This window comes from Parasteatoda tepidariorum, chromosome 9, assembly GCF_043381705.1.
Source record: "Parasteatoda tepidariorum isolate YZ-2023 chromosome 9, CAS_Ptep_4.0, whole genome shotgun sequence".
Classification (NCBI taxonomy): domain Eukaryota; kingdom Metazoa; phylum Arthropoda; class Arachnida; order Araneae; family Theridiidae; genus Parasteatoda; species Parasteatoda tepidariorum.
In genome coordinates this window covers 47,653,105-47,671,480 of record NC_092212.1, presented here as the reverse complement: position 1 = coordinate 47,671,480, position 18,376 = coordinate 47,653,105, and the positions used below count along the sequence as shown (strand labels likewise).

The following is an 18,376-nucleotide window of genomic DNA, read 5'->3' as shown; positions in this document are numbered from 1 at the left end:
TTGAGTTTGTGCCCTATGAACGTATCAAAATTTTAGAAATTTATGAAGATGAGAAAATCGTTTTGGCAATTATGTAACGATAAAATCTATTTATAGCGGTCAAGAGGCAAATTAAACTTTAAGTGATATCAGTAACACAGTTTTAGTGGAGATTTTAGAACTGTAGTCAGTTTGAAAAGTGTTCAAAATTTCGATTGACGATAGGTTCTTTGGAAATGATATGGAAAAAAAATCTTTTGCGAAGCGAATATATATTGCATTTTCATTGGGCACGCAATAGCAATGGAGATTTAAATATTCTAGTCGAAAATGGTTGAAATTTCGGTTGCATGATTCCACTAAATATGATAATGAAAATAAAGTCATGAAAGTATTGTAATAAAAATGAAATCATAAATGCATCATAATAAAAATAAATTCATTAACTATATAAAAAAGCTACTTATAAGTGGATAAAGTAAATAAATCCAAGGAAATATTTCACGTAAATCACAAAATATTATAGATGTCAGCAATTTCGAAACTTATTTTTCAAAATTTTTGAAACAATTAAACATTTAAAGTTCAATCTGAAATAATTACCAATTTGGCAGATGTAACATTGAAAAATATTTGCGTTTTAATATTTTTTTCAGTAAAATGTTTTTTAATTTTAGGATGGAAATCTGAATGTTATCCAGCAATTTTTGTTCTCTCAAAAATAAATAGATGGCAGCACTATTTGTAACAAATCAAATTATTTTTTCGTCAATTATGAATTGTTATTTTTAAAATTTCTTATTAATTTTTAGTAATACAAATGTGCTTGTTTTTTGTTTTTTTAATATACTGCTTTATAAGTTTTAAAGAATTGCATTTAATCAAAAATTAAGTTAAATTATTTGTTCAACTCGTATTTTAGTTGTGTTCGGAAACATTTTGTCAGATGGCAGCACTGGAACTTATTTTTGTTTTGTTTTTTTCAGTCAGTAATAATGACGTCTTTTGTACAAATTCTATACACATAATCCCTTTTCTTTCTTTCTTTTCAATAATTAAAAAAAAAAATTCAAACCATTTTATTTTAACTTATTAACAAAATAAATTAAAGCGAGTAGTTTTCAACACACATTTTAAAATTAATATCTATCGCAGAATGTATTTTTACAAGCAATAAATTTTTACTTCAAAACACACGTCATAAAAAAATAAATCATAATTATTATATTAAAAAATTAACGGTTAAATGTTACTCAATTAAAGCCATTCTTTAATACAATTTTTATCAATTGCTGAAATATCTTTGCTTCGCTAAAGCTAGGCGTAAGGATAATAATGTTATTTTTTGATAACGAAACAAAGTAAGACCCAAATGATTATGGACAATCGATTAAATTACTCATAAAAAAATCAAATTATTATATATATNGATTTGTTATTACTGGCATTAAAATATTTGTATTTTAAATGTCATAGATATTTTAAAAAATTCTATTATAATAGTTTGCTATTTCTTCATTTACATAACATATGCATTATTAATATTATACAATAAGGTTTTAGAATATTAAATTGACTTTATGCTTCTTTCATTTATTCGCTCGAAATTTTATTGAAATTTTATTATAAATATAATCAAATTAATAACAATCAATCAATGTATTAATAATTATTATTTTTATAAAATTCGATACTTTAGAAATTCTTATATTTGTTGTCATATATTCTAGGGATCATGATGATGAATCATCTGTCTTCGACGCCGCTAGAAAATTAAATGAAGTTTCTAGTTTAAAAGGTTTAGGAAGGTGAGTATATTTTTTATTCCAGCGATTTGTTTTTTTTTTTTTTCATATTGCTATTTTGCTATGATAAAATCATTTCGACGTAAATTATTGATGAAATTCAGTTAAATTTCTATTAAAAAATCTTAGTTGATACTAGTTCTACTGAGAAATTTAAGTGCATTCAAAATCGAAAAATTGAATAGTACAATTTTAATAAATTATTGAAAAGATGTCTACTTGGTCTATTTTTTTTAAAATGTAGTTTAAAAGTAAGTTCAACATTATAGCCACACATTCTAGGCAACTATCCATTTATGTCGACTTTTATCGAAAACTGATACAAGTGCAATGAAACATGCCAATCAAAATTAAATTAATCGGAGAAAATAAAACACCAATATTTTTAACCAAGTATTTTTAACTTACTAAAAAAATGTACCAAATGTTTGTCATCTATTTTAAAAATAACAAATTCTGCCGCCGTTTTATTTCATTAATATTTTAAAAGATTTACGGATTATATTTACTGAGAAACGCATTGGAGGATAAGGATTGGAATATAAATTGGGCATAAATTTAAGTGTTTAAAGATGTTTAAATTCCTATTTCACAAAATTGTGAGAACATAATACTAAATAATATTTTATTATTTAGAATCAAATTGTTTTAATGGTATATTTTAATTACTTTTTTTAAATTAGTTTTTATAATATCATACACGCACAAATATATACAGGGTCATTCATAATTCCCTCCGGGGTTTCGAAGCGTTATAGTAAAAAAAAAGGAGACGAATATGAAAAAAAGAAGCATATGAAATTATTTAGAAACTATTCAAGTTTTACTTACATACATTACAGGCGTTCTATGTGTGAACCCTTGGTCACACGGTATACATCAATGCGATAGTCCAGNCGGGGTTTCGAAGCGTTATAGTAAAAAAAAAAAGGAGACGAATATGAAAAAAAGAAACATATGAAATTATTTAGAAACTATTCAAGTTTTACTTATATACATTACAGGTGTTCTATGTGTGAACCCTTGGTCACACGGTATACATCAATGCGATAGTCCAGGAATTACCTGGAATTTGGAAACTTTAAGTTTTTAAATGTCTATCAGTCCTTAAAATATTTTGCAAAACCGTAGTAGTTGATAGACCTGTATATAAATATATTTAGTAAACGTCTTATCATTCTTAAAATTAATTTTTAATGTATAAAATTTTATTATTTCAGGTATTTCAAACAAATCGCACAATCTGCTCGCACAAGCACCGGAGAGAATATTGATGACTTTTTAGGCTGTGTCAATATTCGCTGTGAGGTAATATTTATAGTTTAATTTAAATATGTTTATGAACTGTGCATGTAAATTTTGAACTTTTTATGCTTAGAAACAGTATGAGAATGAAATATAAATTAATATAAATGCTTTTTTTCTTCTTCTTTTTTAACACTTTACCCAAGTTGCAAATTTAAATAATTCAAACTAATCCGTAGTATTTCTTTTAATTTATTTATTATTATTTTTTTAATCTATTTTACTTTATTTTTTAAATAATTGCCTTTATCTGTAAAAAAAAAAATCTTTTGTGACGCATTTAAGTATGTTACTAACATCTTTGTTTTTAATTATTCTTTCTGAATGACAAAAGTGCGTATAGAACTATATTTTAATAACTAAAATGCTTAAAATTACGTTTTGTATTATTATTTTTAATTTTGTACTGTTGTTTCTGTATTGGGACGCATTTTAACAAGCTTTTCTTCTAAATTCGCAAAATTTTCTTTACATAATTTTGATTTTAAAAAAATAATGAGAAAAATTTTAAAAAAACAACGGAACGTAATTTTAACCCTCCTCCCTCCCCCCTTAATCGTAAAATTGTTTACCCAAGGCAGAGTAACAAACAAACAAACAAAAAATTCTGAATATATATTCAGTTTTTGCTGAGAAAGAAATACGTCTAATTTAGCTATTTTTAAATTTGTTTCTGCATTGCTGGGATAGAACAATTGACTTCTCAAATGCAAATAGTGAAACAATTAGTTATTGATATTTTGCTTATTATTCTCGAATAATAATTTTATTTTGTATATTCCTATAAACGCCTTCTGCCACACCATATGTCACACCCGCCCTATAAACGGGTGTGACATATGGTGTGGCAGAAGTTGAACTCTTGACCATAGATGGCGCCACTGAAAAGCAAGAAACGCACACTCTACCTCACACATTACCAGCAACAACCACAAACTGGAACACTTCCCAACGATAGTTTTATGACCCAGTATATCCTTTAGTGAATTTGACTAGTTACAGGGTGACCAAAAAAAAATTCACCCCGCTGAGGAATTGGTGTTGTTTATGAAAAATGGTGGTATACTTCATCGCGTCTTCAACGTGTTTGCTCTGCTGCAAGCGCACTTTCAGAATCTTATGATTGATCTGAGTTATCTGGATCACAAGACATTGGGCATAAACTAGCCACCTTACTCTCCTGATTTCAACTTATGTAACTGGTTTCTGTGTGGAAATCTTGATGACAAAGTGTATTCGAGGAATCCGAAAACTGTTTCTGAGCTAAAGTGCGCTATTCAAAGACAAATAAAGGCTATTAGTGTGGCAACACAGGTGTCTGTAATACGACATTTTACGGTGCGCATGCCTCTCGTCATTGAAGGTGGTGGCAGGGAAATTCATACATTCTTCTTTACATTCCATTCTTCATTCTTTCTCCCTGTACATGTGTATGTTTATTGATTAAGCGCCCTCGTTGCTGTTAATATGAAATAAACTAGAACAATTCTTAAAACTTTAACGGCACTGTATGTCCCTTATTGCATTTGAACAGTGCTATTTACGTATAAATGATAAGTACGTATAAATGATAAGTACATCAATTGCATTGACGTGCTTATCATTTAGCTTAAATTATGATATTAAATTTATTTAGAAAATATTAATTTAATGATTTTTTGTACCAGGATATCCCGTCCTCGGGGCTTGATCGTTGGTTCTGCCTTGAGGGGAGAACTGAGCGATCGAGTGTTCAAGGGCAGATACGACTGAAGATTTCACTGAGTACACGAGAAGACAAAGACAGTGCAGGGGAGGATGACAATTGGAAGGAGGTAGTCGAGCATCAAGAGCTTTTATGGGTGTTCATTCAACATGAGCTAAAACAACATTTTGTAAGTTCTAATTTGTTTTAAAAGGAATATAAGTAGTTCTCATCATAATTCTATCTTTAATCAGCATCCCCTAAGCTTTTCTTCTGCAAGTGATAAACACTTGTCCTACCAAAGCGAAATGGCATAGTGATTGTTAAGTCATTTTAATTACACGAAAGTACAGCGTGCATAAGAGTAAGTCCATCTTTTACTCTTAGCGATCAATCATTACCCAAATAGCTTCATTTAATAGAATTATTAAATGATGAAAGATTACTTAAGAAATTTGACAATAAGTACCAATCACCAACAACAAAATTGTGTATGCACCAAAAATGATAAACAATAACGTTTATTTACAAAGTTGAAATCCACATCGTAGAACTTAAAGATATATTCAGGCAATAAAAATAATATTTGAATATCGTATTGGTATTGACAGTTTTTGTTGACCGATTCACGGAGTTTTTGAATCGTATATTTCTAAGTCATAAATTAGTTGACGTAAACGTTCTCAATAATCAGATCAATTAAATATACTATTGATAAATTAAGCATATATTTACATGCAAATTAAATGTTTCATAAAAAATGAAGCATTTAGAAATAAGAATAATACAAGTAATACAATAATAAGAGCGAAATTAAAATATACATATTCACATCCTTATCGTCGTTGAACTTGAAGATATAATCAGGCAATAAAAATAATATTTGAATATCGTATTGGTATGGAAATTTTGTGTTAACTGATTGACCGATTCACGGAGTTTTCGGATCTTACATTTTTAAGTCATAAATTAAGCGCTCTCAATAATCAGATAAATTATGATAAATTAAGCATATATTTACAAGTAAATTAAATTTTTCATAAAAAATGAAGCATTTAGGAATAAGAATAATACAAGTAATACAATAATAAGAGCGAAATTAAAATATACATATTCACATCCTTATCGTCGTAGAACTTAAAGATATAATCAGGCANTCATTCAACATGAGCTAAAACAACATTTTGTAAGTTCTAATTTGTTTAAAAAGGAATATAAGTAGTTCTCATCATAATTCTATTTTTAATCAGCTTCCCCCAAGCTTTTCTTCTGCAAGTGATAAACACTTGTCCTACCAAAGCGAAATGGCATAGTGATTGTTAAGCCATTTTAATTACACGTAAGTACAGCGTACATAAGAGTAAGTGCATCTTTAACTCTTAGCGATCAAACATTACGCAAATAACTTCATTTAATAGAATTATTAAATGATGAAAGATTAATTAAGAAATTTGACAAAGAGGTACCAATTACCAACTATAAAAAATGGTGTATATAAAAAAAATTATCAGCAGTAACGTTTTCTTAAACGCAGAAATCTATATCGTGGAACTTAAAGATATATTCAGGCAATAAAAATAATATTTGAATATCGTATTGGTATGGAAATTTTTTGCTAGACCGATTCACAGAGTTTTTGGATCTTATATTAAGTTATGAATTAGTTGACGTAAACGCTCTCAATAATCAGATAAATTAAATATAGTATTGATAAATTAAGTATATATTTACATGTAAATTAAATGTTTCATAAAAATGAAGCATTTAGAAATAAGAAAAATACAAGTAATACAATAATAAGAATAAAATTAAAATATACATATTTACAACCATATCGTAGAATTTAAAGATATATTCAGGCAATAAAAATAATATTTGAATATCATATTGGTAAGGAAATTTTGTGCTAAACGATTGACCGATTCACGGAGTTTTTGGATCTTATATTTTTAAGTCCTAAATTAAGCGCTCTCAATAATCAGATAAATTATGATAAATTAAGCATATATTTGCATGTAAATTAAATTTTACATAAAAAATGAAGCATTTAGAAATAAGAATAATACAATAAAAAGAATAAAATTAAAATATACATATTTACACAAATTATTCAGATTAAATATTTAGGAAAGTGTTTTCTCTATCTTACTGTCGAAATAGCTTCCATGGGAGTAAGTTTGATTTCTAAATTGTTTTTGAGAAGGGTAAGTGATCCATGTCAGCGATGACATATTAATCGATATACAAAATTAATTTTCTGCTTTACGGGAAAATATTTTAACTCTCCCTAAAACAAGCTTAAAGTGAATTAGTTTAACTTAACAGTATTTTGTCATTTTCGGATATGGGTTCCTGTAACAGCTTTTTTAGTGACGGTTAATCAATAAAAATAATTTAAGACTCTTAACAATTTAGACTTCAACTCTTAACACATAATAACACACTCTTAACACATCATACACATAATAACTCTTTAAGAGTTTAAAGGACTAATGGTCGTACGGAGAGAAATGTTTAAACTCTCTCTCTAATTAATTCTCTCCTATCAACTTTTTTAATGTAAAATGTATGTGTATTATGTTACTTATTGACTAAAATGTGATATGATGCATTTGCTACTTCAATTACAAAGCATCACATTAAGTGAAAATTGGAATGAAAAAGTAATGTATTGAAAATCATTCATTTCCTTAATCAAATATTATTTTTTAAAATTTGTAAAATGTTCTGTTTACTTTCAAGGGACCAAGCTATGAGTGGGCCGGTGACTTGCCTCAACCAGCGTTGACTATATTGCATCAACATGCTATCCAGGGAGATATTACAGAGCTTCAGCAGACTTTATGGTAATTTTAAAAAAAATATTATTTCCCTTTTGCTTTTGGAGTTTTAAGAAAGTCTTTATCCGTTTTCACTTTCATTAACATGTCTGTATACGTGTTGTTTAAAAAATCTCTTCAAAATATGCATTAAAACTTTATGGAAGCCATTCTGCAGAGAATCCTTAATTTGCTTCACTTGTACCTAAATACACAGCTTTTCTAAAGACATTTAAAGGTTCAATTTAGAATTTTTATTCTAAAATTATGGTAAAATAACCGACAGTTGTCTATTCATCCGATTAACCGAAAAGTTTGGGCTACAGAAATTTTTTTACCTTTATGGTTTTGAAACCGTTTACAACTAGTTTTATTATAAAACCATGGATACAAAACTATACGGTATTTTTTAGCGACCCTTAGGAAAATTTTCCATGGGATTGCCATAAAAAATGGCATAGGATATTCCTATGGCATTTTTATATGCCATACGTATATGGCAAAAGTGTATGGCAAAATTTTACCATAAGCAAAACCCAATAGGAATATCCTATGGCACTTTTTTATATGGCAAATTTTTGCCATAAAACTAAGATGTGCTTCAGCTTATGAAGAAATATTTTTCCATAGGCTATGGTACACCTTTGCCATACAGCTATGGGAATATTTGTCGTTGATATTTTACCATACATCAAAAAATAGTTACTTACAAGGATCTTTCGCAATGGATATTAAAAATGAAAAACTTAATAATTGTAGAAAAAATATATATCCAGATAGCTTTTTTTCAAATTTCATTGATAAATTTCCCCTGTTTTACTTGCAAAATCCTTTCTGAATGCTGTTCTTATTCAAATAAATTTTAAACGGTTAGTAATTTTAAACGGTTAGTAAAATGGTGGTTAGGAAGTGATGGATAATGGTCACTCCGACCACCGTTAGGTGTTCGGAGCGAGTGGGGAAAATATTGGCTATGTTGATTAGGAACAAAATATATTGAGTACAGGCAACAAATATTTGTTAAAGCTGTAAAAAACAAGAAAATAGAAATTGGGTCCGGAGGTCGGAGCGAGTATAAAAAACGTTAATTTGATTGATTGGTATCATAATTAGTTAAAGCGTCAGATATTAGATAAACCTAAAAGAAAGCGACGTAAAATAATGGTTTGATGGTCGGAGAGAGTATGAATTTTTTTGAAATTTTGATATGTGATACTAAGCTAAAAATTAAACAGACTATGAAACAATAAAATGCTATGAAAACTCAAAAGATAAAGAGTGGTGCCGGTGGTCGAAGCGAAATTAGTTTAAAATAGACCAAAACGGGACAAAAGCCGAATATGTAACGGTGCAACCAGTGGTGGCATGTGAACAAAATTTTATATATTAAAAAGATGGTGTTAGACTATGAAAAGCTAAGAATAGAAAACAGGCTAAATTAGTTGATTCCTTACTAGTGAGGGATATAAAACTCAGAAAATTTATGTTGAGTTGTGTTAAGCACAGTTAGAAAAGAGAACGCGGTATGGAAAAATTGGTAAATACAAAACATGATTAAAATCATTAAAATTAATAATTGCTATTGACACTTGGTCAGGGATAGTAAATAAAAATTAATTGGGTACAGGGAATCGCTATGACGAAAAAGCTGTTATTTCAAGGAAAGATTAAATTGTTAAACGCGTTTTTAGTAACAGCAGCCGATGATATGGCCAGGGACTGTCCCGTTGATGATATTGAAGCAAAACAGTTGTCAACCAGTAATCCAGCAAATCTAGTTAAGTGATGACCCTAAGCTATGTATAAATATGTAACAGAACATTGTACAAATATGTGGATACTTAAGAAATATTAGTTGTAAGATAGTAAAACACAGAGACATGATAAAAAACAATTTAATGCCAAGCAAAAATTAAACACAAAATAAAAGTATAAAGCCCTAAAATATGTAAGATAATGTAAAAAAGCATTGCTAGAACCTAAGTGGAATTAAAATCAAAAACTAAGAAGAATGTAAACACTGACTTTGATATTGATATATGACAGCAATAAAATGAAATTGTCACCGAACAATTTAAAAGAATTAGAAAATTTTAATTATTAAAGAAATGATGGATCTGGCTTGATGATAAGCACTTAACTGCGTTTTTTATCATGAAGATTGCTTACAAATTGCTATGGGGAATAGAAAACCATTAATAATGGAAAAGTGATGTGACTTTAAAAATTTATATAAAATAAGAGGGAGGGGGATAAAATAAAAAGAAAGATGTCGTTTAATCAGAAACAGTTGGGAGAAAGAAATATAAAAATTTTAGATAAAAATATGAACAGCAAGATATTAATTAAAGTGTACAAAGTCAGCGTTAAGAAATGGCAAAATTTAACATAGCGAAAACCTATACCCAATGGCGACATATTTTGAAAAGATACAGATAATAAAAGTACCAGACCGCCGAATATTAAAAACTTAATAAATTCAGATAGATGATCGCATAGGCGTTTGCAATAAAATGTTTTTGACCAAGAATGAGATCAAAAAAATATTAAAATAAGTAGCCAAAGTTAGCAAAAGATTCCACTTGTAGTGGATAACACGTTAATACGTGTCTGATACTCTAAGCCTAAATCAATGGAACATAGGATTTCAAACACTCAAAAATGGGAAAATTGGCCAATCTGAGGCCGGAAAAGACTCACCAGGAATGTCTTGTGGGATTTTATGTTGAATTTAATTAACTTCGGGGTGAAAAAATGGATATTTCTTTCTTTTAAAGATGCTTTTGAGGACTCCATAGGAGTAGTTGTTTCGTTGGTGGGGATCTAGATCAGCTGTTCCCTATGGTATACTGCCATACAAATCCTTATGGTTACCATTGGCCCATGGTACATTGCCAGACAAATTTCTATGATTGCCATAGGTCAATGGTGAAGTACCATACAAATATTTATGGTTACCTTTGGCCTATGGTATACTGCCATACAAATCTTTATGGTTACCATTGGCCTATGGTACACTGCCATTCAAATTTATGTGGTTGCCATAGGAGAATGGTGACGTGCCATATAATTGCCATACAGGTCTCTATGGTTACCATTGACCTATGGTATCTTGCCATACAAATTTCTATGGTAGCCATAGGCTTTTGCCATGCAAATCTCTATGGTAACCATAGGCGTATGGTATCTTGCCATACAAATTTCTATGGTAGCCATAGGCTTATGGGGTTGTGCCATACAAATTTCTATGGTAGCCATAGGTTGCCATAGATTACCATATAGGCTTCTCTATGGCAAATTTTCCTAAGGGAATTTACTGCTAGTATGGTTTCAAAACAATAGAAGCGAAATTTGACTAGACATAGGAGCTAGACTTTTCGTTAGGTAATGTACATTAAGGAGTATAAAACAATGGAAACTCTTCATATGCTGAAGGGAATGGAGGAAATATTGTGGTGTGAGGGCTAGCACTCGAACTCCAGTTCTGTCGATTATGAGACTGACAGATCATCCCTCTCAGCTGTGATGTGCTCGCAGTTGCAAGGAACTAAGTGGCTTCATTAGGTTGTATTACCGCGTGTGGTTGGTTGATCTTAGCTAAATGAAAATATTAAGGAGGTAGAATGAAATTTAGCTAAAAGAACAATTCAGAAAAATCATTATTTATTTAATGCTAGAATTAGAATATCCTGTAAATTGATATATAACATCATTAATACAAATGGCCAAAAGGTAAAAATTGTTAGAACATTGCGTTGTAAAAATTAGTTTAATCTTTAATAAATTTCCTAAAACGAAAATATCTAGAATGCTGAAAGAGAATGGATTGGTAATAAAAAATTAATAAAACATGAGACAGATAAGACAAATTACAAATACAAAAATTTATAAACTCACCACGTTTATTTTGTTAAGCAGCATTTTCTAAAGAAAAAAATTTTTCAAAAAAGAATAAATGCATATTAAGAAGACACATATCGACATACAGCCACACAGGCCACACAACGTAGATTATTTATGAAATCTTAAGGATAGACGTAGATTGACATCATCGAAAAAAACTATAGTACACCATCACAGCTTTTTACAAAAAACTGAACACCCCCCTAATGCATAAAAACGTACATCAGGGTACCGAAACACCATCGAAAAAAAAATGCTTCTTCCACAGTGGAAAGGGAGGAATCCCTGCACTACCACGTTGCCATTACTTCTTAGCGAACTCTGTTGAAACTCGGCAACTCAGCTGAAAGATGTCGCTTCGGGGGAAAAGTCCAGTCTAAACTCGTGACGTCAAGAGTGGATGTCAGTTGTCGAAAAGTTGCTCCTAAGGATGTGAACTGCTCCTGCAAGATCAGTCCAACGCACTTTCGTTTGCGTTTTTGTTGCAAAGCAGCTGACTACACAGCATTCCTTCTATTATCGCATTTTTGCGTTAAACATGTTTTTCACTTCAAGACATTTCTATAATTGTTAAACGAAGTTTAACAGGTGGGCTTAGTTGGTGTGATAAAATTCTTGTTGTTTAACCGATAGTATTAAGTGAACGCAGCAAATAAACGGTTTTTCTCACGGTTTATAGATTGATTACCATCTTTTTTATGGTTATTTCACTCTTTTGTTTGAATATGATAAAATAATAATTAAATAAATTGTCATTTAACCATTTTTGTTCGAGAAATATCTAACAGTGTAAAAACTTCTATCATATATAAATAGATTACAATTTCTTAGGTTATTTTGTGCTGTGCAGCAATAGAAACAAACGTTATAAAAAAGATGAAGTATTAAAGGTCGCAAAATATTACAAAAAAACGGTTGGCTGTTTCAGAAAACGTTGTCTGTTTGGTTATAACAAAGACCAAAAATTCACGAATGATGTATGAAGATAAAAGTAATAATTTGTATTTTTTACTAAATGTATGGTAACAAGTACTATAACTTTGAACACCAGAATTTTCGGTTAATCATTTAAATACCAAGTGCATAGTTTAAATAGCGTATATTTTAATTTTATCAATCAAAGTAAATTTCTTTTCTTATTAGAAATGTCATTACTATACAGTACGATGATTTTACTCGTATTTTATACTCCATGATCTTATGCTTACTCTTTTTCGTAGTCGTTGGACCATGTACAGTAAGCAACACATGGAAGTGCCTCTGGACTATGCCTTACTGTATCAACTACTGGATGACCTTAGCAAAGCTTGGGGAGAACAGGAGAATCCACTCTCCAGGGATGAGGTATTTGCTTACGTTTAAAATTGTCTTTTATTGAATAGTAATGTAACAGTATACCGTATAAATTTATGATTAACAATTCAAAACAGGGACAAACTCCTCTTTAGCCAAGCAACAAATAGATAGGGTTTTTTTCTTTTTAAAATTTCAGATTATCGTGCTAATAATTTATTTATAAACTTGTTCAACTTAAACAGAGAAGCAGTTCAATTTACCACCATTTTAAGGTTGAAACAAAGTACATGGTGTTATAGTTAGAGGAATCAATATTATAGTTCAACGTTGAACAATTTTTTCTCAGAGTAAAACAGACTAACTTTATCCTACAAGAAGCATGTCTTGCATGAGTCTTTCAATATAATAAATGTAATTGAGTCTTTCAATATGGCTTGACTTAAACGGAAACACAGTTCAATTTAGCACCATTGTAATGAAGTACATTGTGTCAGGTTCCAGGAACCGATATTATAGTTCAATATTTTTCTCTGAGTGTATTTAACTGTCTTGTTTATATTATTTTAGGAAGCATCTCTCGCTGAGTCTTTCAATATATTTTTGGATTTCTCTCTTAAATTGATGCAGAAGCATCGAGATCTATTTCCTCCTGGAAACACATTAGCACAGCATAAGCTCACACATTTGCTCAAGTAAGAATACTATAAAATTTATTATAATATTAAGATACTATCTAAAAATCTTTTTGAAAAGGGTAAAAAAGCAATCAATAAATCATTTCCGAACAATATTACAAAATCACGCACTAAACTGAAAAAAATATGCTGGCATAATTAAGAAAGCTAAAATTACCAAAATATTTTTAATTTATTATTATACTTTGCCCTTCATGGTAGCTTTATGTTACTAGATGACGCAATCCTTCAAAATATCCCATGAAATCATCCATATCCCATCAAAATAAAAATTATTTTTATTCAGTATCATTTGGAATGAAACTATTGCTCGAGGTTAACTCAATGATAGTAAAAATTTACCCCAAATTGAACTGTTTTCTTCAATTAAGCTTAAAGGAAAGCTTAAATTACTCCAATATTTTTAATTTATTATTATATTTTGTCCTTCATGGTAGATCCATGTTATTAGATGACGCAATCCTCCGAAATATCCCATGAAATCGAATCATCCATATCCCATCAAAATTAAAAATTAACTTTATTCAGTATCATTTGGAATGAAACAATTGCTCAAGGTTAACTCAATGAAAGTAAAAATTTACCACAATTGAACTGTTTTCTTCAATTAAGCTGCTCTCTTGCAAAGTATTTTCCGTATAGTGATGATTCCGTATAGTTTCCGTATAGTTTATTCCTCTTCTATAGTATCAGTAAAAACCTCTTTCTATAGCATCTTTATTAAAACTGCACAATATTGATGCAATTTTTATACTCTCCAAATATACCAGTGTTATACACTGAATCTATATTAGTATTTTTGGCATCAATTAAGCTGCACCAACTAACATAATACCAGTAGTGCATATTTCCAAAATTAATTGACAATCGTTGGCGTCAAATAGTATGGAGAATTTTTAAATTTCTGCTAACTGAATTTGCTGCATTGCTTCATTAATTTTACTTTATACTACATAGTTAATTTTTTTTGTTTTAATTAGTAACTATTACCAAAATTAACTAAGCATCATTAGCTTAAAAAATGGTATGGCGGTTTTTTAATTTTTTTCCTAAACGAGTTAGAACCATTTTTCTATTAACTTTATTTTAAAACATAGTCTTTTTTGCTTCAGTTAGTGCCTATTATCATAAGTAATTAAGCATCATTTACGTTAATAATAGTTTTTTTATTTTATTAAATCTCTGGCTGTAACGCAAATGCGGGTTAGTTTCATCAAAAAATCTTCCACCAATGTGAATTTCACCCAATACTAGATCCAGGAGTTCCTTTGTCTTCTGATTTGGATTCCAAATTACAAGGTTACGGAGTTGGGCATTTGTAATCGTAAATTCAAAATTGGGGCGGCTATTCAACGACGGTGTTTGAAATCAAATCAAACAGGAATTGAGGTTTTTCGCAATTCTGGTTTATTAGATTTCCCTCCTTAAACATTCATTTGCGACAACTTGTGTGTATTATTTAAACAACTTTTTACGTCTATTATAAAAGTATATGCTCAGGCTATGATTATGGGCCAGGCGTGATCAGTTTATTTATTATGCGTTTTTAATAATTTATAACAACCAATTAATGATAGAAGCTTGATTTTTTAGTGTTTTATCTAAACTGCAATAATAATAATAATAATAAATACTTAAATTTGTTTAATATTATTTTATACTTTTCTCACAACAACCACATATAAGTAGCTTATTTTCATCAATAAATATTCTATATGGCTCTCCTATGAATTATTCATGTATCGTTTTTTATAGCTAAATTGTCTAAAATATTTATTTTCCGGACAATTTTACGCTTGTTACAATAACTTTATATTTTGAAAATTAGGTGCAGTATTATTGCTTAGAAGTATTCAATTATTTGTGATATATGACTATGTACTTGTATTTTATATTATTTGTGATATTTGATTGTGCTAATAATCGTAATAATAAATTCTAACCTTACTCCGTTATTACCTATACTGTTAAAAATTGTAGTACTATAAAAAATTCATCTATAAATATCACTGTAATCGTCAATTATTCCAACTTACAATCGTTGCTTAAATTTTTATTAATTAATTACAATTACATACAATCGCACACATTCAACTAATTTACATATTCTCCAATATCGGAGAATTTTATGAAATATTCTCTTCAGTGATATTGAACTGAATTTTCATAAAACTTTTTATCATAACTGATGAACTTGATCATTTCGTTCAATGACAAGTTCTATTTAAATTATTTAAACTATTTTTATTATCTAAACTATTTATTATTATTTATTATTTATAACTATTTATTATTATTTATAACTATTTATTATTATTTATTATTTATAACTATTTATTATTATTTAAACTATAAAACTAAACTATTTAAATTATTTATGAGTAGTGGTGGACAAATTTTCTTTTAATTCTAATTTACTGTAGTATTAATACATTATATTTGCTACCGTTAGGCAAAATATTCCTGAAATTGTGATATTCCATAGTAGTTAGTAGTTGTAGGATATGTTATTATTAGGGTAGTTTATTAATTTTCCTCATTTCTTTTACAGATGCCTGTCAACTTTACACAATTTAAAAGCTTTCCGGTGGTGCTGCCCATTTAGACATGATCTTCACGTGGAAATAATTACTAGCATAAGAGTATGTTTTTTCTTTATGGTTTTAATTATTACTATAAAAGGCTTGGGCTATTGCAGAGATAAGCCACGCTTTTTCCAATTGTAATATTTTTATATTTTTTGCATAAAATTGTTTAGAAGCATTGATTTCCGATTAGTACTTCACGCTTCCTTAAGGGAAGAACTTTAAATTCCTTGCTTTTCATTCATTAATCTATTTTTAAAGCAGGGTGTGAATTACTAATTATGGGAAAAAGTCATAACCTTTGGCGTCTAAAAAATTACTTATCACGTTGAGCACCGCGTCAGCCATCGGTGGCTGACTCTGGACTTTCCATTTAGGCCGCGTCAACCACCGATGGCTGACACTGAAATTACATTTAGACTGCGTCATTCACCGGTGGCTGGCACTGAAATTACATTTAGGCTGCGTCAACCACCGGTGGCCAGCACTGAAATTACATTGAGGCTGCGTCTGCCACCGCTTGCTGACACTGACCTTTCACATAGACCGCGAAAAACAGCTGGCTGACAGCGTGTAACATGATATAGAACTATAAAATTGACACTCTTTTATGGAATTGCAGAAAATTTATTCAAAATTTACTTAATTATTGTGAATCTTGTTTTAATAAATTCACTTTTGCAGTTTTTTATCCACCAATAATTTTAAACAATTCGGTCTTATATAATTCACCACTTTCTTCTCATAAATGTCATGCTAAACCTTTTAAAGCTAGCAAAATCTTTCTAATAATTGCAATTTTAGTTTATAGTCAATTACAGTTTGGCTAGATGGGCAAGCCATGTAAAATTAGGGTGGCGTTTAACGTGTTAAGCAAACTAAAATATGGCGCATAGATATTGTATAGTTTTTTTACTTAACATCTAATATATGTATAAGCCAGAGATGCCAACTTGCTCCGGACAGCAAATATATATTTCAAATTGGTAGTTTATCAATTGTGATTCTTGGTTTAATAAATTCAATTTAGTAGATTTTTATCCACCACTATTTTTAAATAATGCGTAAGCTTATATATTTCACCACTTCGAAGTACTAGTGTTAAGCTATGTCTCTTAAAAATCAAGCAAACATAGTCAAATATTTGCAAAATTTACTTCGTAGTTACTTACCGTTTTTTTAGTTATTTCGGCCTGTCCTGAGCAGTTGGCATCGCTGTGTTACTAGTAAACATATTTCCTGAAACTACGGAAATTTCGTAGTAGTTGNCACTGGACTTTCCATTTAAGCCGCGTCAACCACCGATGGCTGACACTGAAATTACATTTAGGCTGCGTCATTCACCGGTGGTTGGCACTGAAATTACATTTAGGCTGCGTCAACCACCGGTGGCTAGCACTGAAATTACATTGAGGCTGCGTCTGCCACCGCTTGCTGACACTGACCTTTCACATAGACCGCGAAAAACAGCTGGCTGACAGCGTGTAACATGATATGGAACTATATAATTTACACTCTTTTATGGAATTGCAGAAAATTTATTCAAAATTTACTTAATTATTATGATTCTTGTTTTAATAAATTCACTTTTGTAGATTTTTATCCACCACTATTTTTAAACAATTCGTAGTCTTATATTATTCACCACTTATATTTCATAAATGTTATGCTAAACCTTTTAAAGCTAGCAAAATCTTTCTAATATTTGCAATTTTAGTTTATAGTCAAATACAGTTTGGCCAGACAGGCAAGCCATGTAAAATTATCGTGGCGTTCAACGTGTTAAGCAAACTAAAATATGGCGCATAGATATTGCATAGTTTTTTTTAACTTAACATTTAATATATGCATGATAAGCTATAAATTGCAAAAAAAAATTTTTTTTTTAATCAGTTTTCTGAAATTTTATTTTAGCGTTCATAGCATAAGCAATAGAAAGAAAATTGCTGTAGGCCACATTTCTTGAAATCTATCATGAAATACGTTGTTTTTTGAATTGAACAGCTGTATTTTGTCTATACAGCTTAATGAACTGATAATCGCTGGAAATTTGTAGCATAAAAAACGCTAGAGTGCGACCATAAACTCAGTGGTCTGATAAAGATATTTACCTACTACTATCTTAATGAAATTTCGTAGCTACATTTTTATCCAATTACCTCGATCTGTAAAATTATTGTCAAGCAATGATCTCGAAAAATATCATTTTTATAAATTTTTGTTTTTTAAGAACTATTCTATCTATTTTTTCTAATTTCCTTTTGTTACCACTCTGAATAACTTTTGATCATTCTTAATCGTTCGA

The 18,376-nt window shown here is 29.7% G+C and overlaps 1 protein-coding gene across 2 annotated transcripts in view; it reads left to right on the top strand.

The window, feature by feature from the left end:
• Nucleotides 1–18,376, top strand: part of LOC107441121 (BAI1 associated protein 3) — a 108,256-nt gene that overhangs the window by 31,506 nt on the left and 58,374 nt on the right. For both annotated transcript variants that reach the window (XM_043046307.2, XM_043046309.2), the window contains exons 7-13: nt 1,710–1,787; nt 3,005–3,092; nt 4,757–4,963; nt 7,516–7,619; nt 12,716–12,839; nt 13,359–13,483; nt 16,038–16,128. In XM_043046307.2, the coding sequence (XP_042902241.1) occupies nt 1,710–1,787; nt 3,005–3,092; nt 4,757–4,963; nt 7,516–7,619; nt 12,716–12,839; nt 13,359–13,483; nt 16,038–16,128 (817 nt within the window). The remainder of the gene's footprint in view (nt 1–1,709; nt 1,788–3,004; nt 3,093–4,756; nt 4,964–7,515; nt 7,620–12,715; nt 12,840–13,358; nt 13,484–16,037; nt 16,129–18,376) is intronic.